General features: G+C 40.9%; 1 protein-coding gene across 10 annotated transcripts in view; it reads right to left on the bottom strand.

Moving 5' to 3' along the window:
* UBAP2L2 (ubiquitin associated protein 2 like 2) overlaps positions 1-27,136 on the bottom strand; it is a 115,005-nt gene that overhangs the window by 2,700 nt on the left and 85,169 nt on the right. For 2 of the 10 annotated variants that reach the window (XM_040655184.2, XM_040655181.2), the window contains exons 16-26: positions 26,852-26,891; positions 24,009-24,192; positions 21,616-21,691; positions 20,174-20,369; positions 18,869-18,960; positions 17,989-18,036; positions 6,295-6,373; positions 4,611-4,825; positions 3,657-3,759; positions 3,457-3,567; positions 117-184 (exon numbers count right to left, since the gene is read on the bottom strand). In XM_040655184.2, the coding sequence (XP_040511118.1) occupies positions 117-184; positions 3,457-3,567; positions 3,657-3,759; positions 4,611-4,825; positions 6,295-6,373; positions 17,989-18,036; positions 18,869-18,960; positions 20,174-20,369; positions 21,616-21,691; positions 24,009-24,192; positions 26,852-26,891 (1,212 nt within the window). Of the gene's footprint in view, positions 1-116; positions 185-3,456; positions 3,568-3,656; positions 3,760-4,610; positions 4,841-6,294; positions 6,374-17,988; positions 18,040-18,868; positions 18,961-20,173; positions 20,370-21,615; positions 21,692-24,008; positions 24,193-26,851; positions 26,892-27,136 lie in introns of all 10 variants that reach the window. The other 8 variants (NM_001277104.1, XM_040655175.2, XM_040655177.2 and 5 more) reach the window with 8 other exon arrangements.

Below are 27,136 nucleotides of genomic sequence, written 5' to 3'. Positions count from 1 at the left end.
TGGCTTAGGAACTACCCCCAGCTGCCACAGCTCTAGCAGAGTGCCACCATGCTCATAAGCAGGGAACCACCAGTCTGGTCTCAGACCAACAGGGAGGAGGATCCAGCAATTCTCACCTGAGTCTTGTTATAGACTGAGCCACTGATATCAGGCACACCTGTGTTACTTGAGGTTACAGAAACACCTGGAAAACAAGAAGCCACTGACAATGAAAAAGCCAAGCAGCACCCAACTGGAACTCTGCGCTTAGCTTTGGTCCTGGTACCTCAGTGAAGGCACCTGGACCCGCAGCCACTACCCCACATGCCCTTAGGTCTGCTCTGTGCTCTCAGACCTACAGCACCCCATAAGGGAACAGGAAGAAATGCTCAGCTCCTTGCTCCTGCTATAAAGCAGGAAATCAGCCCATTGGGATAAGTTATCCATGTCCACTACACACATATAGCTGGGATTCAAATGCACTTCATTGGGCAGCAGCTGGCTGTGCTAAATGCACAGTTTGCTTGCAAAAAGCCAATTTTCCCCTAGGATTAGGGATACATTTGGCTCTCATGGCATTCAAGAGCTTTCCAGTAGTGTGCTGAGCAATGAACCTCAGCATCTGCTACAAACTTGTGTCCCTATCCTTTCACATCCATACCCAAGGATGAGATCAGCTTCTCTGCCCCTGCAGAATTAATATCACTGACTAAGGCTGGCTTCAACCTGGGTCGGTTGGTGCCACAAAAGGCTCAGAAAACACTCACTCACAAGCAAAGTGACTCAAACTGTTGTCATGGTTTTATGATGTTTGGTTGTACGTATTCCACACCATAACATTATGTAGTGCACAGGGAGTTAAAGAGTTAATGCTCCAGTTACAGACACCTGTCCCAGAAGAGAAGAAGAACTACTGTATTTCCTAGAGGACTGTTCGCTGTTCTGTTATCATTTCCACTCAGGGGGAACAGATAACATGGGCTCAGTGGGCCCATGAGACCTCGGGCCATCAAGGAAGGGATGCAACATATAAGTGGGCTAGAGACCGAGGGGTGGACTTAAGTATGGACGCTATTGCACAAGTTATTCATGACTGTGAAACATGTGCCATAATTAAACAAGCCAAGAGGATGAAACCTCTCTGGGGGGAAGGGCGATGGCAAAAGTATAAATACGATGAGGCAGGGCAGGTTGATTATATCACCTTGCCACGATCCTGCAATGGTAAGCGTTATGTGCTTACCATGGTGGAAGCAACCACTGTGTAGCTTGAAACATATGCAGTACCCCATGCTACCGCCCGAAACACCATATTGGGTCTGGAGGAACAAGTCCTGTGGCGACATGGCACTCCAGAAAGAATTGAGTCAGATAATGGGACTCATTTCAAAAATGCCCTTGTAAATACTTGGGCCAAAGATCATGGCATCGAGTGGATTTATCATATTCCCTATCATGCACCAGCTTCTGGTATAATTGAACGATACCATGGGTTGTTAAAAACCATGTTGAAAGCAATGGGTGGTGGAACATTTAAGCTCTATGAGAAGCATTTGGCAGAAGCCACCTGGTTGGTCAACAGTTTGGGGTCTATCAATCGCAATGGTCCTGCCAGCTCCCTACATACTGTAGAGGGAGATAAGGTCCCTGTAGTACATATAAAGAACATGTTGGGAAAAGCAGTATGGGTCCTTCCAGCTTCTGGGAAGGGCAAACCTTTTTGTGGAACTGGTTTTGCCCAGGGACCTGGGTGCACTTGGTGGGTGATACAGAAAAATGGGGATGTTCGATGTGTACCACGAGGGCATTTGATGTTGGGGGAGTGCAGTCAGTAATTCCATGTGTATATATATGTTTGTGTGTGCGTGTGTTTAATGCTTGTTAATTATTGCTTTTTGTTTGTATGTATTAAGCATGATGTCGTGATGTGGAATAAGGGGTAGAATGTCATGGTTTTATGATTTTTGGTTGTCAGTATTCCACATCATAACATCGTGTAGTGCACTTGGGAGGTAAAGAGTTAGTGCTCCAGGTCCGGGTACCTGTCCCAGAAGAGAAGAACTACTACATTCCCCAGGGGACTGTTTGCTGTTCTGTTATCATTTCCGCTCGGGGGAACAGATAAAAGGCCTTCATAGGTCACCTTACAGCCCCTCTATTTGATCATCTGGCTCATGTTTGTTGCGACTGCCATCTCGTCACAGCATTAGAGTAAGGCCTTCAGCTTTCGGACACTCTCATTATATTTGATTTATTAGCTTCAATTCTAATTATGTTGTATTATATTGTATTATAGTGTGTTATCTTGCATTCCGATATCTTATTTAGTAAATTAGTTTGTTTCTCCTCAGATTGTTGCTGCTGTGTTGTTTTTAGGCCCATCTCTCTATCCTTTTCCTTTTTTTTTTTCCCTTTTCCCTTTCCGAGGCATGGATCTGTGGATCTGTTGGTCCCCCTACCCCACTAGTCATGGAACGGAGCTGAACCAGCCCGTAGACCATTGACAACTCTCCACTCATTTGTGGATTTATAAAGATCAGTTCTGATTACTTCACTTGGATTTGAATAAAAGCAGTAGTTCCTTTGGCTATTAAATCAAAGGACTGAACTTGGTTTTGCACTGTTCTAACACTACACTTCCTAGGATATCACTCCATTTCACAGTCCACACAGAAGAGCATGACCAGTTCTTGGTTGAAGACTTACATACTGAACATTCCTGTTGGTGTTTCAGATGCATGGCAAATGCTTGGTATTTGCTTAAGCTTAAGGATGAACTAGTTAGTGCTTAGCAGTTCAGTATACATTTCTCAGGTCTAACCAGCATGTGCAAAATAAAGCTTTCATATAAACTATGTACATCCCTTATACTTTACAGTTACAGAGGAAACATTTCCATGTATGAAACAATGCAATGAGTTACAGAGCATATAGACAGCAGCTGAAACAACAGCCCAGTTGAGACTGGGGCATTCTGACCTGGGTAGAACTGGCACAGGCACTAGGTAAGGTAATTATATAGGGTAGGGGAGAGCCTAGCACAGGACAGAATGAATATGCTTATTTTTGGAAACATTGTCCTCCTATCACCATAAAAAGCACAGAACATACCCAAAGACAATGGGTTGGTAACAGACATTGTATGGAAATGTAATGTAGCAACAGCATCAGGAAGATTGGGAGCCTGAGACACTCAACCAATGAGCGCCAGGAGAGGCTTTACCTGCGATGGACCCAGGGTATATAACAGAATGGATTTCATTGACTAGGTGCGTAATTTCTCCCTTGTCAGTAGGGGGCGTGCGCCCATTATTGCAATAATGAATAAACTGCTCTTCACGAAGATCTTTGCCTGTTAGAAATTTTTGATTTTGAGCGTGTTTCTCTGGCTGCTGTGCTGACTGCAAAGCACTGGCAACACTGGGAGTTTGCCCTACTAAATCCCACTGAAAAGTAACCTCAAGTCTCATGTATTACCTTTCCCAGGTCCAGTGCCAGCAGATTTGTTTTGTGCTTGAGATGACCCACTGTAGCCTCCTTTGCTGTAATCTCCAGCTGCCGTTCCCTGCGTTAAGTCATCATAGCCTGCTGGTGTGTACAAGACAATGTGTTACAGTGTGCAAGTAGCTCTGTAAATGCTCCAGTGAACAGTGGAGCAACAGTGGAGATAAGCATACCTGCTCCATAGCCATGCTGCCCATAGCCACTTGCTTGCTGGAAAGGAGTCGAGGCAGTGTTCAAATTGACTCCGGGATGCTGTTTAGCAGATGCTGGAGGTACCTGAACAAAGGAGGAAGGGAACAAAAGGTGCTATTAGCCAGGGAGCAGCAAACAAAAAGCAAGCTTCTTTCTGTTATCTAGTGGGAAGGCACCTCCAGCTCACATGGGAAATGTAATTTGGATCTGGGAGCACTGGGATCATATGGGAGGCAGTGCTCACACTTCAAGCAGTAACTTGTTTTAGCAGCTCTGTGCAAGCCACAAGTCTCCTGCTACAGCTGCCCCTGGTCCTGCATCATATGGACTTTCTTCCCATTGAAGTGCAACCGTGTCTCAGAATAGGCTGTACATTTCACTCATACGTGCAATAAAATTGACTGCAGGCAGAAAATTCTTACCCATAAGCCAAAAAGGAACAACTGCAGTGTGCTCCAGAATCAAATGAAACACCAACCAGCTCCTGCCTGAGGTTGTTTCATAAAACTTAGTCTTAAAATACTCTATCCTTCTGCCTGAAGTATGACCTTTTCCCAAGTAACTTTCTCCTTCCTGAGACTACTGGGCTGGGGTCTCCTTCTTCCTCTAAAGGATTTCCTAGGCACTCTCAGCTTGCTGATTCAGCTTTGAGTCTCCCTTTGTCTCTTCAGAGGCTGCTAAGGGTTTTCAGGAACACTATAGATCCATGAGATGTAGCTACCTACTATTTACAGTAATCTACATCCATGACTTCTGGCCTTCCAAATTTCCTCTTTTCTCGGGGAAGGGACAGCAGTTATTTTTTCATGCTTGCACAACTTTTTTGGAGGGGGGATCTCTTGCAGGATAAGGAAGACATAAGTTAGGTTTTGCTGGAGAGAGCAAAACCAGAGTCATCAAGAGAGGGTTACTACAGTTGAGACTGTGACACTTACAAACATGGTTGGCCCATACTGGAATGCACTAGGTATGCCTGGCATCCCAGCATAGTAAGGTAACCCAGTGTAGCTGTACCCCGGTGGCAGGGTTGGGTTGAGGAAGGGCTGCTGAGTCGTATGGTGAGTCTGTGTCTGGTTCTGCTGTGGCTGGGCTAGAGTGGTAGCAGGAGCAGGGGAGGTACAATCCCCACGGCCAAATTTTGTTACATCACCTGCAAAGGAAAGAACTGAAGAAAAGTGATCAAAGCTTCTCTACAAGGATCCTCCGAGTACAAATAAACAGCTAAAAGAAAAAGAAAGCACATCCTATACTTGAAAGGCTGCAGGTTTTCATGGGAAGAACTCTCGGTCTCTTCCTGACAGCTACAGGGACAGTTCATGTTTGTGGCATAGAACTCTGTACCATGTCTAATCCACTGATAAAACAGAGACACTAATCTATCTTAAGTACATTGAGCAGATTCATTACTGTCAGATTATTGCAACAACATATGCTAAAAAGCAGAACTGTGGTAAATAGCCAAAGTGCAAAATGGTTGTTGCGTTAAAGTATGACTCTCCTGGAGGTTAAACCAATTAGCCAAGCATCATGGACTGAGAGCAAGTTAGGATTTACAGATAGTGATGGGAATATTTTTGTCAATGTTTATTTTTTGGAGCATGACCAGTTAGATGTCCAATTCCTCACATCAAAGTTCTGGAGACAGTAGCTGAAGGCCAGTAAAGCAACGCTTGCATTGTGTATCACCTTACTGAAGAAGTAGGAAAAGAAATTTAGTTATTGACTTAAAATCAGCTTCCCAAGAGAAGTGACTACGAAGCAGAAAAGTCTAGAACACTTGCATTTACTGACAGCCTACAGAGTAGCATGTTCATGCGTTTGTTTTTGTTCTGTTTCTGTAAGGAAGTGACATATCACATCTGTCTCATCCCTAACCAGTAGTCTTCATTGTTGGTTGCCAGGAAACATGACAACATTTAATAGCTGCATTATAGCAATTATAAAACCTATGGCTACAGTTTTAAGCTATAATCAGATGGCAGTGGAAGAAAACCACTTTCTGAATATGCTGTATGGCATTAATCTCATCTTTGCACACTGATAACTGAAGAACAAGAAAAGAGCAAGAGTGAGGAAGGGCTTCTTAGGCCATATGCTTTTGAGAATTAAGTCCATTAGACTTGAGGAGGGCAGGGGTGAGCCTGTTAGAGGCAGCTCCTGGTAGGAACATACAAGTGCTAAAATAGCAATAACCAAGCATGGGGAGCTGCTGAGGGAGCTCTGAAAGGTTCTATTCCAATGCCAAAAAAAGGAAAAAAAAGCCAGCTTCAAGGAAAAGACTGATTAAACAATTGGATATTTTCCAAACACCTGTATATGCTTGGGAAGGGCACAAGATGACCTTGCCATTTACATTTTTAACAATTTTGCACTTTTTCATCAGAAGACTACCCAGTTTTATCCCAGAAGAGGTCATGTATGAATTACCAACCAAAGCCATGAAGAAAAAATAATGTCAAAGTTGAGAAGGAGATGCTTGCTTTTATTTGCCTATTTTGGATTGGTGAGTTTAATTGCCTATAGAAGGAAAAATGATTGTTCTTCCAGCAACAAAAGGATGACCTGCACCTAGAAACAAACACATCTCATTTATCATCCTTGCCTTTAAATAGCACTCACCTGAGTATGGGTTGTTAGCAAGGCTCCCATCTCTGCCTGTCAAGGTTGCAGGAGTGGGGAATGTAATTCCATAGTAATCCTTGAAGAGACATTACTTATTAATAGTTGAAACCATAACAGAGTGTCTTAGTTTCAGCTGAGACAGAGTTGTTTTTCTTCATAGTGTCCAATATGATGCTATGTTTTGGTTTTAGGAGAAAAACAATGTTGATAACTCACCAATATTTCTAGTTGTTGCTAAGCAGTGTTGTACAGAGCCAAGGCCATTCCAGTTTCTCAGGTCCTACCAGCGAGTAGCTGCAGGAGCCCAAGGGATGGGACAGAATCAGGACAGCTGACTTTAACTGGCTAAAGGGATATTCCACATCATATGACATCATGTGGAAGGAAAGTTTTGAAGGGAGTAGGAGTTCATCTCTCTCTCTTCTGCTGTTCAGGGGCTAGCTGGGCATCAGTTGGTGGGTAGCAAACAATTGCTCGTGCATCAACTGTTATATACATACATATGTATCTATGTATATGTCTTAACTATTATCTTTTTTTTTTCCCCTTTTTCTTTTTTCTATCTTAGTAAATAGTTTTATCTCAACCCACAAGTTCTACTTTGTTTTTTTCAGTTCTCTCCACCATCCCACTGGGAGGGGGGAAAGTGAGCAAACGAGGTGTGGTGCTTAGCCACCTGCCAAGTTAAACCACAACACAGAGCTGAACAGTTCTTACAAATCCTGTCTTATAAACATAAGAATTTTAAAAGCTAGAAATAAGGGAAGCTATAAGATGAGCTTCTGCCAAGGCTTACAACATAGCTAGAGACTTACCTCAATTTCAAACTAAATCTATTTTTATAGACACTTAATATCATCTACAAATACTTCATCTCTTAATGGTAATTTTATGAGCCAGGATAAAGCTTCTGCTGTAATCTGCCAAAGCACCTAGAGGAAAGGAAGTTTAGGACCTGAGAAGCAAGAACAATTTTAATTAACAGAAAAAAACCCAACAAACATTGAAACACACACATGCTCAGTCCAAGAGGTGGCTGCTGACAAAGAAGCAAGAGCAGCTTCTCAACACCTCATGGTCTTGATAACCATGAGTACTCCCACCTCTTGCCAGCTGAAAAGCCCTGGCAGCTCTGACTGTAAAGGCATAGAAGAGAGAAACTCTATGAGCTGAGCGTCCATCTCCGCTTAAAGGCAACAACTAAAAGCTCTTCTCTCCCAACCTTCAGCTCAGAGCTGTCATCTTCCAGCAGGAGAGCGCCTGGAAGAGCAAAAGAACATGCAAGATGCCAAAGACTCAGGGGTATGGCTATAATTGCAACATGGATGTAGGGCTTATACCATGCCTTGTTCTCTAAAAGATAAAAAAAAATCACCTAGAAAAAAAGTACAAACTTAAAAGAAAACTGGAACAAAAAGAGTTACTACCTGATGACTGAAAGAAGTATCTAAACTATATGTTACAGGAAACTTTAGGTCAGGGGTCTTTAAAGTGGAGTGTCCAAGATAATCCATTGGGGTACATGAAGAAAATGTTCTTTGGTTCCATTAATAAAAGTAAAAAAAATACTAAGAGTGTGAATGTTCAGACATTTTTAAATTATAAGGGTGCACAATCAAAAAAGGGGGAGATCACTGCCTTAGATTATTCTTCTAGGTTCTATACAGAAAGGTAGGACAGTCTTCACCTTGGGGTAGGCTTGTACTCTGAGATGACAGAGCACACCAGCAAAAGAAAAGCAGAATTTTGTTTTCAGTTGAAGAGTTTGCCCTTCCCTCTCTGGGTGAACTCTGCCTGGGAGGCTGGTATTCTGATATAGGTTGGTTTGTTTAGCAATAGGGATCAGTATATTAGTTTAAGGACCAATATATTAGTTTAGCAAACGAAATCAATGAGTTCTAGTTCTAAAACACTCCATTTCAACTTTGCTTTTGCTTAGTGTGTGAACAGCCTTGTTTACCTCAAAGATTCTGCCTCACAAGAAGCACTGGAGTCTTAATAGACTACTTATTTTTGCATTTCACCAGGTGCAAGGACATTTTCCTCGAATTTTCAAAGATATTGTTTTGGAATTTGCTCATTATGGCCTAACAAGCGATGGAAATTTGCCAAATTGGGGAAAATCAGCTAAAGGTCAGCCAAAAGTTTCAGTGATGAAGCTGATGGTGGAAAAATGGGGATAAAGTAAGGAAGCGGGTGTATGACCACTCTAAATGCAACTGCACATGCCCAGAGAGACATTAGCATATATTAATATATTCTTGGAAAAGAATGAATATGTATGCCAATGTACTGCATATGTGCAGTGGAATTCCTTTGTCACAGCCTGAACCAATACATGAGCACGTGAGTGCCTGGAGCGGGGGGCGGCTTAGAGTCACCCTTTCTGTCTCAGCGATGCTTCTGGGAGTGTGTGTGCAGTCTGAATCTGAGTCTGTGCGGCTTTCCCCTCCCCCTGCCCTTCTCCTGCGGTGCGAGAGTACAAGTGGAAGAAGACTGCATTGCTCAGCGTGCCCCTTTCTCCAAACTCTTGCTGGGAGGGGTGAGTTAATTCCTCTTTGATATCTTTTCCTATAGCGCCTATTTCTCAAATAAAGGCTCTGTCATTGCCTTTGTTTGCTCTACAATATGTATGTATTAACTGTTTCAATTCCACACATTAACACTGGAAAAGCATCCTCATTCACACCCACCTCTTCAAATGTCCCACCACATCAAATGCTTTCTCAGTTAACTGGACCTTCTACCTCGCCTCATTTCTGCATGTCACTGCTGTTTCCTACACTCCTCCATTACTGAACATGAAATAACATGAAAAAGACTTAGGATTGCAAATACTTGCTATAACTTTAAATTTCATCAGCCATTTTTTTTCCAGGTAATTCAATTTTATCAACTTCAGCATGAGTCACTGTCATGGTTCGGCCTGGTTCAGACTAGTGTCCATGGCAAGGGGGTAAAATGACCAAAAAAATCCACGTCCCAAGAAGTGTAGGGGGATGAGGGGGGGAGGGAAAAGGTAGGGAGAGGGTCCTAGATGAAGAAAACAATGGCAACGAGCTAAGGGAAAAAACTTAGTTTGCTAAATATAATAGCAGAATGTGAGAAAATGCAGTATAATACAATATAATTGGAATTGGAGCTAATAAATAAATAAATAAAAGTTTCTGAAATTGAAGTCCTTACACTAATGCTGTAGGTAAAGAAGACAGGGAGCAAAGAGAGAAAAGAGAGCTGTTTGTTTTGCCTGGCCTGTTGAAAGATCCCTCTTTTGTGGGGTTGCTATGAGTAAAAGAGCAACAGGTACCGATTGCTACAAAGACAGTGTACAGACGGCAGTACCGCACCAACAGGGATTCCTTGCTCCCCATTCTGAAGTTGATTCGTCAACTAGAACCATGGATCCATGCCCCGGAAAGAGAAAAGGGAAACAGGGAAAAGGGTAGAGATGGGCCCAAAAACAAAACAGCAACACTGATCTGTGGCAGTTGAGGTTCCAGAAGGAGCTGCGTTTCAGTACCGATTACTTTGGAAGCAGCCCGAACCCCCTCATACACAGCTAAGATCTCCTTCTCAGTTGGAGTGCAGCACTCTTCAGACCCCCTGTATGCTCGACTCCAGAATCCCAGGGGTCGGCCTCGGGTCTCTCCTGAGGTTCTTTGCCACAAACTCCAGGTGGGACCTTTCTCTCCAGCAGCAATGTAGAGACTGTTCTTTACATCCTGTCTTGTCTGTACTGGCCCCAGGGCCACAGCACGGGTTATCTCCTGTTTAATCTGCTCAAAAGCCTGCTGCTGTTCAGGACCCCACACAAAATTATACTACTTCTGCATCACCTGATAAAGGGGGCTTACAATGAGGCTGTAGTTTGGAACATGCATTCTCCAAAAGCCCACTACACCCAGAAAAGATTGTCTCTTTCTTGCTAATGGGCAGAGACATGGCAGGTCCTTTCAGTTTCTTTCACTTAACAGCAAAACCAGCACGCAGAAGGATCTGGATTATTTGCTCTCCTTTCTTGAAAACTTCCCCTGCTGTGTTGCCCCACACAATAATGTCAATGTTTTTTAAGTGCTCAGGAGCACCACCTTGTTCCAGTGCAGCTTGGATCAACCCGTGGCAAATGGTTGGGCTGTGTTTCCACCCCTGGGGCAAACAGTTCCAGGTATACTGAACGCCCCTCCTGGTGAAAGCAAACTGCGACCTGCATTCTGTGCCCAAAGGAATGGAAAAGAAGGCACTAGCAGTGTCAACAGTACTGCCATCCGTGCACCACTTTCGTAGCAATCACCACTTTTGTAGCAATCGGTACCTGTTGCTCTTTTACTCATAGCAACCCCACAAAAGAGGGATTTTCCAATAGGCCAGGCAAAACAGATAGCTGCTTAATGCTGTCTATATCTACAGCAGCTATTCCAAATGTCCATCGAATCCACACAGTCCAATACACTCTGTTATCCCTTGCCTCCCTCAGCTGGGGGCAGGGCCCCTCTATTTGTTACCTCTATCTTTCTCCTCCTGTGAGTCATTATCAGGACCTTTACAGCTTTTGATGTGTCCCACAGCAACTGGAGCAATCACCTTTTTGGAGGAGTTCTCCTTGGTGGTTAATCTGTTTTGTAATTCTTTTACCCATGCTTGAAGTGCAGGAGTGGGCTTTTTATGCTAATTCTTCATCTCTTCTCCATGGTCATGTAGGTAACTCCACAAGGCAATACACAACGTTGTCTTATTGTTGTCACTTGTTCAAGCCGGAGGATGTCTGCTTTTAATAGCTGAGATACTGAACGATACAGGTAGGGAGCAAATCAATTTGATCAGCCTCTTTAGTAGACTTTTGATAATCGTGATTCTCATCAAGTGTCCGTGATGCCACCAGGGGTTCATCAGGCTCATCATGATGAAGCAAGGTACACAATTCCTCCATCATATTGGAATGGGTCCAGAGAAGAACCACTAAGATGATCAGAGGGCTGGAGCACCTCTCCTGTGAGGAAAGGTTGAGGGAACTGGGCTTGTTTAGCTTGGAGAAGAGAAGGCTCCGGGGAGACCTCATTGCGGCCTTCCAGTACTTGAAGGGAGCGTATAAACAGGAGGGGGAACAGCTGTTTATAGGGGTGGATAGCGATAAGACAAGGGGAAACGGTTTTAAATTGAGACAGGGGAGATTTAGGTTGGATATGAGAAGGAAGTTTTTCACCCAGAGGGTGGTGACGCACTGAACAGGTTGCCCAAGGAGGCTGTGGATGCCCCATCCCTGCAGGCATTCAAGGCCAGGCTGGATGTGGCTCTGGGCAGCCTGGGCTGCTGGTTGGCGACCCTGCACATAGCGGGGGGTTGGAACTACATGAGCATTGTGGGCCTTTTCTACCCAGGCCATTCTATGATTCTATGACTATGATTCTATATCTTCCTCAAAATATTATAAATACAGATACTGAGTGAAATTACGAGGAGTACATGCAGGGAGACTGACAACATGATCATCGGATGAGCGTTCAAAAAATGTACAAGGGATTCAAGGGAGAGACTGGAAGCCTTTATAAAATTCACGTTCTGTAAAATTAGCAACTTCCTTTGGGATATAACTTTCAATGTCCAATTCATGCGAGAATTCATTTAGCGAGAACAGTTGGTGAAGGGCGAATCGTTGGACTGGATGATTCTGTGGGTCTTTTCCAACCTTAGCGATTCTATGATTCTATGCCACATTGTATGTAGACACCAGACAGGCATTTCCATCAGTGTTTTCAGTTTATTGTATATACATACAGCTACATAGAGCAGAGTGGCAGACTTAATAAAGGCCCAGTATGTTCTGAGTATTAAAAGGAAAAATGACAGAATGCAATCTCTTGATGAACAGATTTACAGGAGAAAGCAAATGCATTTTTTTCTCTTTACAGCACAACACTCAGAGTTTGCGAAATTCCAAGTGGATTGGCAGTTCACCCAGACTTCAAGGTAGTCCTTGATAAGTTCAGCAGTACTGATAAGCTTTCTTACAAAGCTCTCTGAGAATACAGAGAGGTTTGTTCTAAAACTAAGTTTTAGTTTGGAACAGCGAAGTCTTCTGGGATTTGTAGTTCTCTTCTAAGCAAGGTATACCTGTAACTATCGACAATGAATGGAACTGGAGCATTAACTCTTAAACTCCCAGTGCACTACATGATGTTATGAAGTGTCACCTAAGTCCCAAGTCACGGAAGACAAGCCAACGGGCAAGGAGGCTGGACTGGCTGAACAGAGATCTTTGGCTGGAATTCAAGAACAAAAGGAAAGTTTATGGTCTCTGGAAGAGTGGGCAAGCTACTTATGACGATTACAGGTCGGTAGTGAAGCTGTGCAGGGAGAAAATTACAAAAGCCGCAGCCCAGCTAGAACTTGGCCACTAAGGTGAAGGCCAACAATAAATATTTCTATAAATAAATCAACAGCAAGAGGAGGGCTAGGGAGAATCTCCATCCCTTGTTGGATGCTGTGGGCACCTTGGTGACCAAGGATCAGGATAAGGCTGAGGTACTTAATGCCTTCTTTGCCTCAGTCTTTAATAGTAAGACTTGTTACTCCCTGGGAGCACAGCCCCTTGTGCTGGTAGATAGAGATGGGGAACAGAATAGGCCCTGCATGATCCACAGTGAGATGGTTTTGAACCTGCTCCGAAAGCTGGATGCTCACAAGTCCATGGGGCCAGATGGATTGCACCCTAGAGTGCTGAGGGAGTTGGTGGATGCGGTTGCCAAACCACTCTCCATCATCCTTTGGCAGTCCTGGCTAACCAGGGATGTCCCGGCAGACTGGAGACTGGCAAATGTGACGCCCATCTTCAAAAAGGGCCAGAAAGATAACCCTGGTAGCTACAGACCTATCAGCCTCACCTTGGTGCCAGGGAAGGTTATGGAATGGATAATCTCGGGAGCTATCATGGACCAGTTAAAGGTCAACCAAGGAATCAGGGCCAGTCAGCACGGGTTTACAAATGGTAGATCCTGTCTGACAAACCTGATGTCATTCTATGACAAGGTGACCCGCTTAGTGGATGAAGGTAAGGCTGTCGATGTGGTCTACCTGGACTTCAGTAAAGCCTTTGACACTGTCCCCCACAACATTCTCGTGGAGAAGCTGGCTGCCCATGGTTTGGATGGGTGTACGCTCCGCTGGGTGAAACACTGGCTGGATGGCCGGGCCCAAAGAGTTGTGGTCAATGGAGTTAAATCCAGTTGGCGGCTGGTCATGAGCGGTGTCCCCTAGGGCTCGGTACTGAAGCTGCTTCTATTTAACATCTTTATTAACGATCTTGATGAGGGGATTGAGTGCACCCTCAGTAAGTTCGCAGATGACATCAAGTTGGGAGGGAGTGTTGATCTGCCAGAGGGGAGACTGGACCAATGGGCCAAGGTTAACTGTATGAGTTTCAATAGGGCCAGGTGTCAGGTCCTGCATTTTGGTCACAACAACCCCAGGCAATCCTACAGGCCTGGGGAGGAGTCGCTAGTAAGCTGCCTGATGGAAAGGAACCTTGGTGTACTGATAGACAGTTGGCTGAATATGAGCCAGCAGTGTGCCCAGGTGGCCAAGAAGGCCAATGGCATCCTGGCTTGGATCAGGAATGGTGTGGCGAGCAGGACTAGGGAAATCATCCTGCCCCTGTACTCGGCATTGGTGAGGCCTCACCTCGAGTACTGTGTTCAGTTTTGGGCACCTCAGTACAGAAAGGACATTGAGGTGCTGGAGCAGGTCCAAAGAAGGGCAATAAGGCCGGTGAAGGGCTTGGAGAATCATGGAATCACTAAGGTTGGAAAAGACCCACAGGATCATCCAGTCCAACCATCTGCCCTTCATCAATGGTTCCCGCTAAACCATGTCCCTTAAACACAACATCCAAACGCTCTTTAAACACCACCAGGGTCAAATCAATATTCCCTACAAGAAGTGACTGAAGGAACTGGGGCTGTTTTGTCTGGGGAAAAGGAGGCTGAGGGGAGACCTTATTGCTCTCTTCCAATACCTGAAAGGTGCTTACAGCAGAGCAGGGTTGGTCTCTTCTTCCTGGTGACAGAATGAGGGAAAATGGCCTCAAGTTGCACCAGGGTAAGTTTAAGTTGGATATCAGGAAAATCTTCTTTACAGAAAGGGTTGTTAAGCACTGGAATAGTCTCCCCAGGGAGGTGGTTGAGTCACCATCCCTGAATGTGTTTAACAACCATTTGGATGTGGTGCTCAGGGATATGATTTAGTAAAGGGTTGTTAGAGTTAGGGTAGGATAGTTAGGTTGCAGTTGGACTCGATGATCTTTAAGGTCTTTTCCAACCTGAGTGTTTCTATGATTCTATGAAGTGAAATACCAATAACAAAAAACACAAAACCATGACAAGGTGACCTTATTGCTCTCTACAACTACCTGAAGGGAGGGCGTGGTGAAGTAAGGGTATATGGCAAACAGGTATACAGACTGAAAGGTAAATAGGGATACAGGTATAGGATCAGAGAGATTACCACATTTACAAAGAAGTAATGAAATAAAGAGCTTACCTATGTCCTGGGCTTACAGAAAGGCTCCAAGAAGAGTGATCTCCAGATAGAGATTCCTCTTCCTTGGGAGTCAGCCCTTAAATGGGGTCTAGGAGAGGCGCAGCCAGGCTCCACCCCTTCCGGTCACACAGGTGAATTGCGTTCAGCTGTGCCCCTGCGGCTGACTCAGCGCTCGCCTCAGGTGGTCAATCAGAGGTTCAGGCCGTGATTCAACAGTTCCCATACATAGGGGTCAGCCTCTTCTCCCAGCTAACTAGCAATAGGACTAGAGGGAATGGCCTCAACTTGTGCCAGGGGTGATTCAGTCTGTATGTTAGGAAATACTTCTCTAAAAGAATGGTCGGGTGCTGAAATGGGCTGCCTAGGAAGGTGGTGGAATTAGCGTCTCTGGAGGCATTCAATAAATGTTTAGATGTTGTACTGAGGGACACGGTTTAGTAGGAAATATTGGTGGTAGATGGGTGGTTGGATTGGATGATCTTAGAGGTCTTTTCCAACTTTGTTGATTCTATGATTCCGTGATTCTATGTTTATTGTATAGAATTCTTATGTTTAACCAGTACAGCAGTGAAATGCTCACAGGTAGGTGTGCATTCACAGGCAGACTCACATCCCAACAAAATCCTTATTTCTCTGCCCCAAGAGCACACTGTCAGCCTCAGGCAGCTGCTTCATATTAGTACCAGTGCTGCCCTTAAGCAAGAGCAGCCTCACAGCCATGACAGCATGCATAGACTCATTCCTTGTCAACCAAAGGTGAGGGCAACTCCAAACTGACATGGACAGTTTCTTCCTGAGTACACAAATCTAAGAATCAGACAGGCTTCTTAAAATTACTTATGAGCTATAGCATCCTATGCAGAAACCAATCTTCTCTACTGCTATAACTCCTTTTCTTCTGTTCAGGAACTAAGACTTACAGTACCAGATCCCCACTTCATCTCCTTTAAGAGCATCCTCTGCCTTTATGGGAAAACCCCAACTATACCATCTTTCTGGCACAAACCTTCAAACAATACCAATGGAAGAGTGGAGGTGAGGTAGGAGACCACAAATGTGCTCCCTACTTTCAACAGCTTCAGCCAGAGGCTAAGACAGACTCAGAGCAGCACACATCTTTGTGACAGCAGCCCCAGGTGCCCACTCTGACCACAACTGCGTAAAGCCCACAGCCCTTGCACCTCCTAATCACCTGCACTGTGCACATCACTGAGCCTAGGCTACAGCTCATGTTCTCTCCTTCACCTCACCTCTTTCACCCGTGCTTGCTGAGGAGACCCTTCCCATGTTTCCAGAACTTTTCATCCCTTGTCTTTAGTGAATACATGTTATAACAAACTCATCATCACAGTTGTGTCTTCTGGGGAGAGTGTCTGGTGTAGAACCACAAACCTATTCCTAACGCTCTTTCTGCAGTACTGACCTGTCATAGTTTTCATTATTAGTATGTTTTTATTTAATTTTGATCCAAACATATTCTTGTTCGTGCCCGTTGCCTTTTTTTTTTTTTTTTTTTAACTTCATATTCATCAAGTCAAATATTTCTTCCATAGATTTGTTGGTTTGGGTTGTGTTTTTTTTGTTGTTGTCTTGGACAGGGTTGTTCTTATTTTAATACCGCTATTCTCATTTCCCTAATTCATTACAGTATCTTATTTGTTTTTTGATGATATTTGATGTATTTTTTTTAGCTAATCTGTAACTTTTTCTTAAACTGATATCAAGTTGCCAGGTCTTTGTTTAGTTTGATCTTTCCTTTTATCTCAATGTGGAGTAATCTGCTCTCTCTGCAACTTTTCAGGTTTCAGAAAAGCTTTTTACTAGAAAATAAGACATCCTCAAACAAAAGGTTTTCAGAAACCTTCATCACTTATTTCTAAATCATTGTGTGCTAGTTATATTGGACCTCATTTTAAAGTCTTCCGCTGAATATATGGCCAACTTCCCAGGAACAGGATGATAGTCAGTTTTCCACTATAATTGTGTGACAAATATGAGGCTTCTTCTGAAGCAAAGTACTAGTATTTTTTCCATGGCTTCGTTTTTCCCTTTATAGTAAATATTCCAACTTTGTATCGTTACCCAATACTTCTATTTTTGGTCTCACTTCTTCTTTCTTCTGGCAATACATTTTTCTTTCAATTTAACATGATCAGATATTATCTACATTTTATCTTCTAAGTCAATTCAGTTATCTGTCAGACTAGTTCTTCTGAAACACCATTTCTTTTTGAACTACTTTCTGTTCTCATAGAACATTTCCAAAACTTAACCACAACATTATCCTACTCTTCCTTCGATTTTCAGGATGAACAGACAGACAGGGTTTTGTCTGGGACATTCCTGTACTCCATCCCACTACCTGTCAGATTGCACATGGAAGACTTGGTACAGACTTGAGACTAACTACAACATTCATCCAGTAACTCCTCTTTCCAGATCACTGTTCATCGCTCCATTTTTGCTTTTATGAGTACAGTGTACCACTTAATCCTTTTTCTTTTCTCAGTTACATACTACCAAACTTTCTGAGTTTCTTACTGGGTGTGTGTGTGTGTGACAACACAACAATTCTCTGCATTCTAGGCTGAGGATCCTTGTGAATCTATCTGCTTGGGATCTGAGTTTCTCTCATATGCTATTTATAGTCTGGATCCAGGTAAGTAAGAAAATTTTGAATAATTCCCTCCTGCAGCTCACCTGCTGATGCATTTGCTGCCATATACATATGCAAAGATCTCCAGCTTTAAGAGTCTCCACAACCTCTTAGATGCACCTAGTGAATGTCAATTTGCATACTATGCCTTGCTGTTCAAGCCCATCCCTTGGCTAAGAGAAAAAGTTCATGCCCAGATTTCAACTATATATGACAAGATTTTATACTGTTATTTCAGACATAAAAATTTCTCTAGTCAAAAGCACAGAGCACAGTTCTATTTACAGTCTGCAGATGGACAAACATAGCAATCACTATCAATTTACACCATCTAGAGAAGTTGTTTGTATCTTTTTGATAAAAATAGAACATGTAACATAAGAATAAGCTCTTAATCATCATCGAATCAATCATCATCAAATGAAGTAATTTGTGTTGCACAGATTGTCAACAATGAAATATATGGCTTGTTTAAAATGAAATAAACCAAGCCATTTACTTACCATTGGCAGCCTGGATTGAAGCATCTGGAGATCATCATAACCATAAATCTGCTCAAAGAAAGAAAAATATAACATTATCACACTTTTCTAGGCCCAGTCTACATTAAAGGTATATGGGCATATGTTGTATTGTGCAATTACAGAGCACTGTGGAATTTTAAGGCTAGAAAAACTAAGTAGAGCTCAAAATGGTTCGTCACTTATGTTTTCTGATGACAGTAGTCCCCCGAGAAGAGTTTGACTGTCAAGTCTTCAATACTGTTTTTACAGATGCATATTTATGAATTAGTGAAAAATCTACTGGGCATTCTGATTTAGAAATAAAAGTAACAGTGTTCTTTACTGCAATTATTATTTCTGAGAATATGACAAAGACTTAATGAGTAGGCTATAGAGCAAACTAGTTAACCCCTCACATTCAGTGTGATACAGAAGGATGGTTAGAACAGTTTCTGATTCAAATAATAGATAAATTATGTTCATCCTGGTTGGACATCAAAAAGTTTTGTGCAATCTTAAAAAGTATGACAGAGGACAAATGGCACAGTTCAACCATTATAATGGCAAATCTATTCTAATAACCCAAACCTAAGTCTAAATTAAATGAAAAGGCCTCAAACTGGATACCACTGAAAACTATAGCAGAACATGTGCTCAGCTTCAACAGCAGCCAAATCAGGAATGTACCAATAATTCTGATTTTTTCTATGAACAGTAAATCCCAACAGAGTATATTTAATATTTCTTCAGCATTTGGAACAAGAATTCCAGGTGCAACATGTTCCAACACAAATGCCTTGACATAGCCATCAGTAGGTCTGGACAGCCCATTTGCATCAAGGTTTAAATAATCAAGGACAGATACAATTGAATTGCTTACTGGGTAGGCAGGCAGAAGTCCTCCAGGTCCCACAATATACTGATTATGCAACAAGGGTGGTACACCCTGGGGCAAGTTTGGAGGAGCTTTGCCTGTAGAACCAAAATACAGACACTTTAACAAGCCTTTGGAAAAAACTAGGCTTCAGCACTGAGACAAGATAGTGCAGCTCCCAGGGCTTAAGAACTATCATAGCATATAAAGAGCTACACAGAAAAATTTAGTGCTAGTTAATGAAAATGCTCAAAATAGTCTGAAGAGCTTAAACATACATCAAGGAAGGGAAAGCACAAACTACTTCAGACTGAAAACAATCCCAGTGTATAACAGTCCAATTTTGTCATTTACTTTGAGAAGATTAGAAGAATTACACAGGAATTTCTTTCCTTGGTCCTCTCCCAAAAGTAAAATTTAGGCATTGTTCTTTATCTGAGAATAAATTCTCTTCTTTCATTTTCTGCTCTGTCAATACATTCCCCCTTGCCACCAGCAATAGACTGCAAAGCATTAAATGCTACCAGTATACTTTTTGTGGGTGACTTATTGCAGTTGGGAAAAGCAAAGATGACTGAGACAGTTTCAGTTGCCTCCATGAAGCAGAGCTAGGAAGCAGAAGGGTAAAAAAGTTATTCATCCAGTCAGACATCTCAAGTGAGAAATTCTTGTATATGTAAGTTTGGTCGTAATTTTGAAATCATTCACTTCCCTCTATAGGATTTCCTTTTAGGAGGCTAAGTTGATTAGAGAAGCAATAGAGGAATTTAGCCTTGCTTCCACTTCAGTGCAAGCCTCCCCACCTTCTTTGTCTGTGAATCCTTCTTCTAAAATGTTTATTGCCATGGAATAACCCAGACATCAGATATTTCTTTCCTCTCTGTAGATGTGTCAGTAGAGATTTGACATATGATAATGACAACACTGCAGTCTATTTTGATACTGACAAATGAATTCAAGTCACAGAAGGGTCTGAAATTAAAGCTAAAGTGAACTCACTCACAGCCAAGAGTTGATCACAACCTGGAATACAAAATGTGCAAATCTCCTGGTCCAAAACTTAAAGTTGGAATTGCTCTGGTGTTTATTTATTTAGCACATTCTGTCTCCAAAGAGCTTTATAAATGTCACATCACACCCTAACAAATATTTGAAATACACAAAGTAGGCAAATTTATTTTATAAGCCAGCAAATAAAACATGCTGAAAATGCTAGTCAAGAATGTGGAAGAATTGCTGTGAGATGCTCAACTGATAACCCTGTAGATTGAAATCCTCTGTCTATCCATGTGATCTGTTAATATTGCAAACCTGAAGACACTAAGGGAGCTGCTCGTGCAGTAGCAGCTGGTATAGACACACTGGTAACACTCAGGCCAAGGCTGTTTGTAGTGTTCATACTGCTTGATATGCTGACAACTGAAGAGGTGGTGCTAGTGGCTGAGGTTGAAGCAGTTGAAAAGGTTGTTGAGGGCTGGAGTGAAGTTGTGTTCTCAACACTAGTGTGCTAGAAAGAAGACAAAAAAGAATGAGAATCACAGAGCAAATAAACCACAGTGAAAGATACTGGGGAAAAACAAATAAATCTTTTAAGTAACAGCAGCACATGCAAGATAATGTTTAATAGTATATGCATGATCTACACACCAAGCAAGCAACAAAGTTGCATGCTTGTGATTTTTAAGTATTTATAGAAAATTATTCTACAAAAGTTAAATTCAAACAACTGTCACCACAAAATCATATCACAGAAACTCAAATGTTCCTCCATTGCATTATTGCTACTATCTACATTAAATAAACTCCTGTATTCTTCCAAAAGACAGTATTTGTTTTCAGAATACTGCTATTGTGATTCCCTCGATGCACTTGTGAAATTTGAAAGATTAAAACTGCAACACTCCACAACAGAGTCAATGTGGTAAACACAGATCACATATATTACAGGAACATGTGAGTATGAAGGAGTTCCTGGTTTGAATTCAGCACAATAAAGTGTCTGAACTGTAAAAGCTGATCACACTTGCAAAACAATGTCATCAACACACAAACTATAACAACTCCAACAATAGGAAGAAAGGATATTTGCTTAAGTGTGAATTTTCAAGTTATACATTCAGTTAGGATGAAGCATTAAAAACTAAAATACATGCACAAAGAATAGCACAACCTAACTGGGATTGTACAGAAGTACTCCATCACAGAACACAGAAGCACCTGACTTCTATTTATGCAACTTCATTTACAGCACTGTATTCAGTACTATTTGCCTTATCTAAAATGCATTAAATACTCAAGTGACGACAATGCCACACAGTAAACTCTAATATCGTGTCATGACAACTGCCTCATGACAGATATCTTTCCATCACCTCTGCATTGCCAGCTAACCTGTTCAGTGGAGAGTGCTAGCACCACCTTTTGGAGCAGTTTCAGACAGCCACTTCTAAAGATTATTTTTAATACACTTGTTGCAAAAAAATTCTCTCTATTCCATCCCCTTCCTAGGTCAAAATATTCTCTTCAACTGTGCAACTGGCAAGTTTCTAATAGTTATTCTTGACCTAGTACAAATCACAAGTAGTACTGAGAATCTTTTTACCACTAGAGAGCTGGCAGTCCTTTCTCCCTGAGATAAACTTCTCATCTCAGTTCTTTGTGTACTGGGACAGAACGAACTTTAAGAGAGGGTCTTAATCATCAGATAAACTGACTATATGTCAATTATCTGTTGAAATGCAAATGGGACTTACTGCATGTGATGTGCTTGAAGACAACACTGTGGCAGCTGAGGCAGGGGAGAGACTGTTCTGATGATTGGAAAGGGAGCTAAAAAAAATTGTGAAAAATTAATACAATGAATTTTTCCTAGAACACATACCTACTTGTATATCCCTCCCCCATAGGCAACCTTTTATTTAATATCTGACTACCTACTGTTTAAAATAATTAAAAGTACAGAGATGATTATCAGTGACAAGAAACGTAATACCACTCATTTGTATTTATCAATTTACTACATTTTTAGTAAAGCAACAGTTGCTTCAGCAATTACATAGTGATGCCTCCAAGACATGTAAATTCCAGAACTAGAAGAATATACCAGGAAAAGTTTCACATAACATATGGCTCGTTTCTCACTCTTTCTCTGAGCAACTGCTACTGGATGCCATGGGGGACAGGTACTAGGTGAGACAGTGCTTTGTTTTGACTCACCACATTTCTCTTATTTTAACATGAATATCATAATTTGAACTAACTTAGAACTGCTAAAAAACAAACAAACAAACAGCAACAACAACAAAAAACAACGAAAAAAAGCACCTGTGAAAGCAGGAAAGTTAGATATACTACTAAAGAATCTGTCCATTTAATCAAGGTCTGTTCATGCTGCTACAATACCTAAATGCCATTTCCTTATTGAAAAGATGAATCAGAACAACCTGTCCAGTTTCATACATACTGTAAAATTTGAGAATAATGAACCTGCTGATGAAAAACATCTGCAGATAATCTCATTTTAGAAAGTAGCTCTTCATTAGCACCACTTTTTTTTTCCCAAGCTGACAAGGCCTGTGAACCTCAGGCAGTAACAGCAGAACCAACATTCATTTGCTGTCCAAAGCTCTTTAAATGTCTCCTTGAAAGGTGACAAACTGGTTCTTAAACATTTACACTGACAGAAGTTATACCTTATATTCTAGGTCAGGAACATACAAAAGTACAATAGGAATAAGCATAATACCAACATGAATACTGAACAAACTCAAACAGAACAAAGCCATAGAAAACATGCATGTTTTTTTTGTTTAAAAAGCTCATTGTGATGTGAATCAGAAGAGAAATTCTAATAATAACAAGTACTTTAATATTTTCCACAGAAATAGTCATAAGAAAATACAGCAGTGTTTTTTAACAAAGCTTCAGACTAAATTATACGTTGTAATTTAAGGGCAAACATTACTGTCAGCTCTTCAAGGTGTTGGACCAGAATAAATCTTGGCAGTTTCACAAATTTATTTTGATATAGTGTCTTTAAAACTGTTCCCCATCTGCAGAAAATAGGATGACAACACTTCAGACAGCAAGAAAATAAATGGGTCAGTCCAGCATACTGTTTTAAACCACTTCCTTGCCCATTTTCCCCTTCTTGTAAGAAGCCTTAATTCATCATCTGACTCATGTCAGAGACTCAGACAAGAGCTGCCAGCGCAACCAAGTCAGAAATGCTTGGAATTCAGGCATCACTTTTTCACGATACTCAGTATCCATCCAACAGTTAACAACCCTCCAACTAAAATTTCTACCAACGTATACAGCTTTTCAGCAAGTGTGGAGAGATGATTTTTCTAATGTGAATGAAATAATTCTGGTTAGTTGACACATTTACCATTTTATTCAACAGTAGTTAAAAAAAAAAAAAAAAAAAAAAAAGCACTAGTATGAAAGAATCTACCATGCCCCAGCTGGTACTGCTAGTTTTGTATTGTAACAAATACAGTAAAAAGGTGAGCATTAAAAAATGTAACAAATTAGTACAGTCCCAGGATGTAATTAGCCTCAGGACAAAGCTCAAGTAACAGGGATATAAAAATCAGAGTGTATAAATGGGTTGAGCTAAATCCACTTCCAGGAACATCAACCTGATATTTCAAAATGTCTTAAGGAAATATCTTAGAAAGAAAAACACACACCATCTCTATGGAATTTTTAAAATAATAATTTTTTATTTTAATGTAAGTGAAACTGCAGTACTTCAAAATTATGCAGAAAGTAAACTCTCAAGGGAATGATTTCAAATATAAGGCAGTAAACAAATAGCAGGCACCGTGGACAAAGTAGGAAAAGTGAGGGAATCAGTTCAGGTAATTTAGTTGGCATGATTGAAACAAGAGCCCCTTGAAACACAAAAGTGTTAATACACCATGAAAATTTGAGGGCAGCTCTGATCCATCATTAAGAGACAGCCCAGATCTCCTACTTTGCAAATCAGGGCTATCAGAGAACAGGGTCTCGTTTTCTGACATTAACTAGAATTAGAAGAGAGATTCAGAAGAGATCAGGATGTTTCTGCTTGCAATCACGCTTTTATTTGCCCTTTCCTTAGAATTTTACTCCCTTCAGTTTACCACAAATCCCACTGTACCTGCTTAACTGGGTAAGTGAGCTGCTGGCCAATTCACTGGACTGAGGCAAGCTGGGCAATGTTGCTATGTGCTGCAATGCTGAAGGCAGAAGTGAAGTGGTGGTGGGTACCACGCTAGGCAGAGAACCAGCAGAAGGCAGTGAGGGAGAAGGTTCTGTCTTAGATGCTGGAACTGAAGAAGTAGCTGCAATGAGTTAAAAGGAGGCATTCAAAGACAAATTCCAGCATACTTGACTCTCAAGTTGGATTCAGAAACACAATATATAGTTATTCTATCCTTGGTTTACAAGAATTTGACTGCTAAGAACCAGGAACAATAGTAAGTAATCTGTCTACTAAGGAAAATATAGATGGCAACAGAACTAATTTCTCCCTTTGAGTTCTTCACTTACAACAGATTTATGATTTATGGTACACATGAAGTGCAGAAGACTGTAGTTTACTACATCTCCTACTATCCGATTACTAGCTTTTGCTTACAAGTCCATTCTCACTTTAAAAATCTTTGCATATGACTTGAATCCATTTCTGCAAACTGAGGTTGTTCACACTCTTCAAGGCACTGCAAAAATCTACTCTTACCTCCAGCTCCATTCTTTGTTCCAACTTACATAGCATCTTTGATGCCTGATATTTAGATTGATGGAGTACAAAGGCACATAAAACTAATTCATTTGGAGTACTGGAATACTGACTCAAATGTGTTATGTATTAGAATAAAAGAAGTTAGAATAAAATGTTACAATTGAGCAAAGTATTAAGCACAGTCAAAAAAGTTGTCAAATATTGCCTTACTTTATTTTATCTAGGTAACAAAAAAGTTGTTAGCATTAAAATTACTTTTTAGTCTACACGCAGTAGAACTTGTTTGCCACAAATGTCTCTTTTTAAAGGAATACTGTACTGCAGCAAGGCACAGAACAATTCTACTACTCAACATAATTCCCAGTTGTTTCTAAACTAATCTCTTGTTTTCTGAAGAAGAATAAAACACAGAATTAGCCACTCACTCACCAATAAATCTCAGAAATAATTGGGTCTTGCCTTCTGCTGGGTCATGCTTTCATGCAGTGCCAGAAACCACTACCCAGCAGATCATCATTATCTTGCAGTACAGTCACACAGTGTCAGAACGTTCATTAAAACAAAAGTCAGATATACGCTTGGAAGTTAAATATCACATTATTGGTTTTCTCCCTAAATGACCCTAGTCAAGTTGCTGGACTAGGGTCTATGAAAACAGAAATCAAGAGGTTTTGACCTTGCCAATAAGCATGACTGTAACCGACAAAGAAGGAAATTCAAGAGACAATAACATAAGTATAGTTATGAAGGATGCAACTGTAGTACCTGATACCTCCTGGCAACATTCATATAAAATAAATAATCAACACTTATAAATCTCAATACATTTATGCCAGGATTCACTTTTTGAAAGCAAAGTAGATAACCCCAATATGAGGGATAGACCAGGAGACAAACAGAATGGTCAGAATCATACTACTAGCATGTTTTGAACATTTACAGGTTTAGAAAGGATGAAATCTGATAGTAAAGAGCAACAATTGGTAAGACAACTAAGGATGTTAGCAACAAATATAGAAGGGAAAAGATCAGTTTTTAATTGTTAACAAAAGATTTCAAAATAGTTTTGACTTATGAAATAGATACATGGGAGAAAACTGATTCCAGTTTATGAGTCTGAGATAGAGAAAAAAATAGAAGTGTTGTCAAAAGGGAATCAGCATCGAAAAAGGGACTAATAAAATTGCTATAGAATCATTATAAAAATTAGAAATTCTCAGATTTTTGCTTTCCATACCAAAAAGAAAAATCCTGTAGCGAATTTCAAAAATTGTTAATTCTGTGTATGAAAGTAAGAAAGTTTTCTATGTGTAAAGTTGTCCTATACATTAAAGTATTTTAAAAAGCAACTCTTTGGGTAGGGTATATACTCTCCCTTCTGCTCACCTAAACTGAATTTGGCACTAACAAAACACAGTTTATAGGTCTGAATACTCAAGTTCTTTCCACACTGATGTATAAAAAGCTGTCCCACTGCTCACATACCTGAGATATTTAAGAGGAAGATAGACTTTGAAAAGAAGTGTTAGAATTCAAAAAGATATTAATTCTAGCTGCTGCCCTTGAAAACTTCCATAAAGCAGCATATAATGGTCAGAAGAGTAAAAACTATATTTTAATTATTTTAACTCCAGGAAGAGATCTATAGGGGTGCTATAAGTAAAATACCACACACACACACACAAAAAGACAAGATGAACAGTACTGCCTCTATCAGAGCCAACACTATTATTGTTACTCTACTGCAAGACAGCAAGCCACTCAGCAGAGGGAACATGTTAGTCACCCTTATTCCCAAAAGGGTTGCAACTACGCAATTGAGCACTATACCCTTCAAGAGGTGCTTCCAAAGAACACAACTGTTTCTTTACCACTAAATGCCAATGGCAGCTTTCCAAATGAGAACTGGAAGAATGGGTAAGAAATTGTGTATTAAATATTTTTGACAGAGAAATAAAAAAAAAAAGCAGCAGCAAAGTAGCTTTTCTAATGCTTAAGTTGGTAATGCTTAAGCTTTGCTTAAGCTTTAGTTGCACACTGGATATAGATTCAATAGAGCTACTTCGATTTATCAGCCTACTCCAACAAGCAAGTAGTTCTGTGCAAGTACAAAAACTCAGACTGATCAGTCAAAAATTAGGCAGGGAAAACTATGTAAAACCTTAAGCTAGATGTCATTGCTACAATTGTGTGCATACCAAATTGGAAGGAAAAATTAGAAAAAGAATCCTGTGCACAATCAAGCTTTGTAAACTTACTGTCAAGAGTTGCCTGTGTTCTAACACCACTGTGTCCATTCTGTAAAGAAAGGAGAAATTAATAAATCATCTTAAAGGTATATTAGATTTTCAGAATGAATCACACATTTAACATGCTTCATGTAAAATTCTATATTCATTCTAAATTGAATGATAGAAAATTAGTTTTTTATTGTCTTTAAAAAATCCCATAATAAAGTTCTCAAGTGCAAAGTGTCCTGAACATATAGAATCTCATATATGACCCATACCACATCCATCAGCAGGAGGCTTTCCTGTGTACTG

This window comes from Gallus gallus, chromosome W (assembly GCF_016699485.2).
Source record: "Gallus gallus isolate bGalGal1 chromosome W, bGalGal1.mat.broiler.GRCg7b, whole genome shotgun sequence".
NCBI classification, from domain to species: Eukaryota; Metazoa; Chordata; class Aves; order Galliformes; family Phasianidae; genus Gallus; species Gallus gallus.
This window is presented reverse-complemented; position numbering and strand designations above follow the sequence as displayed.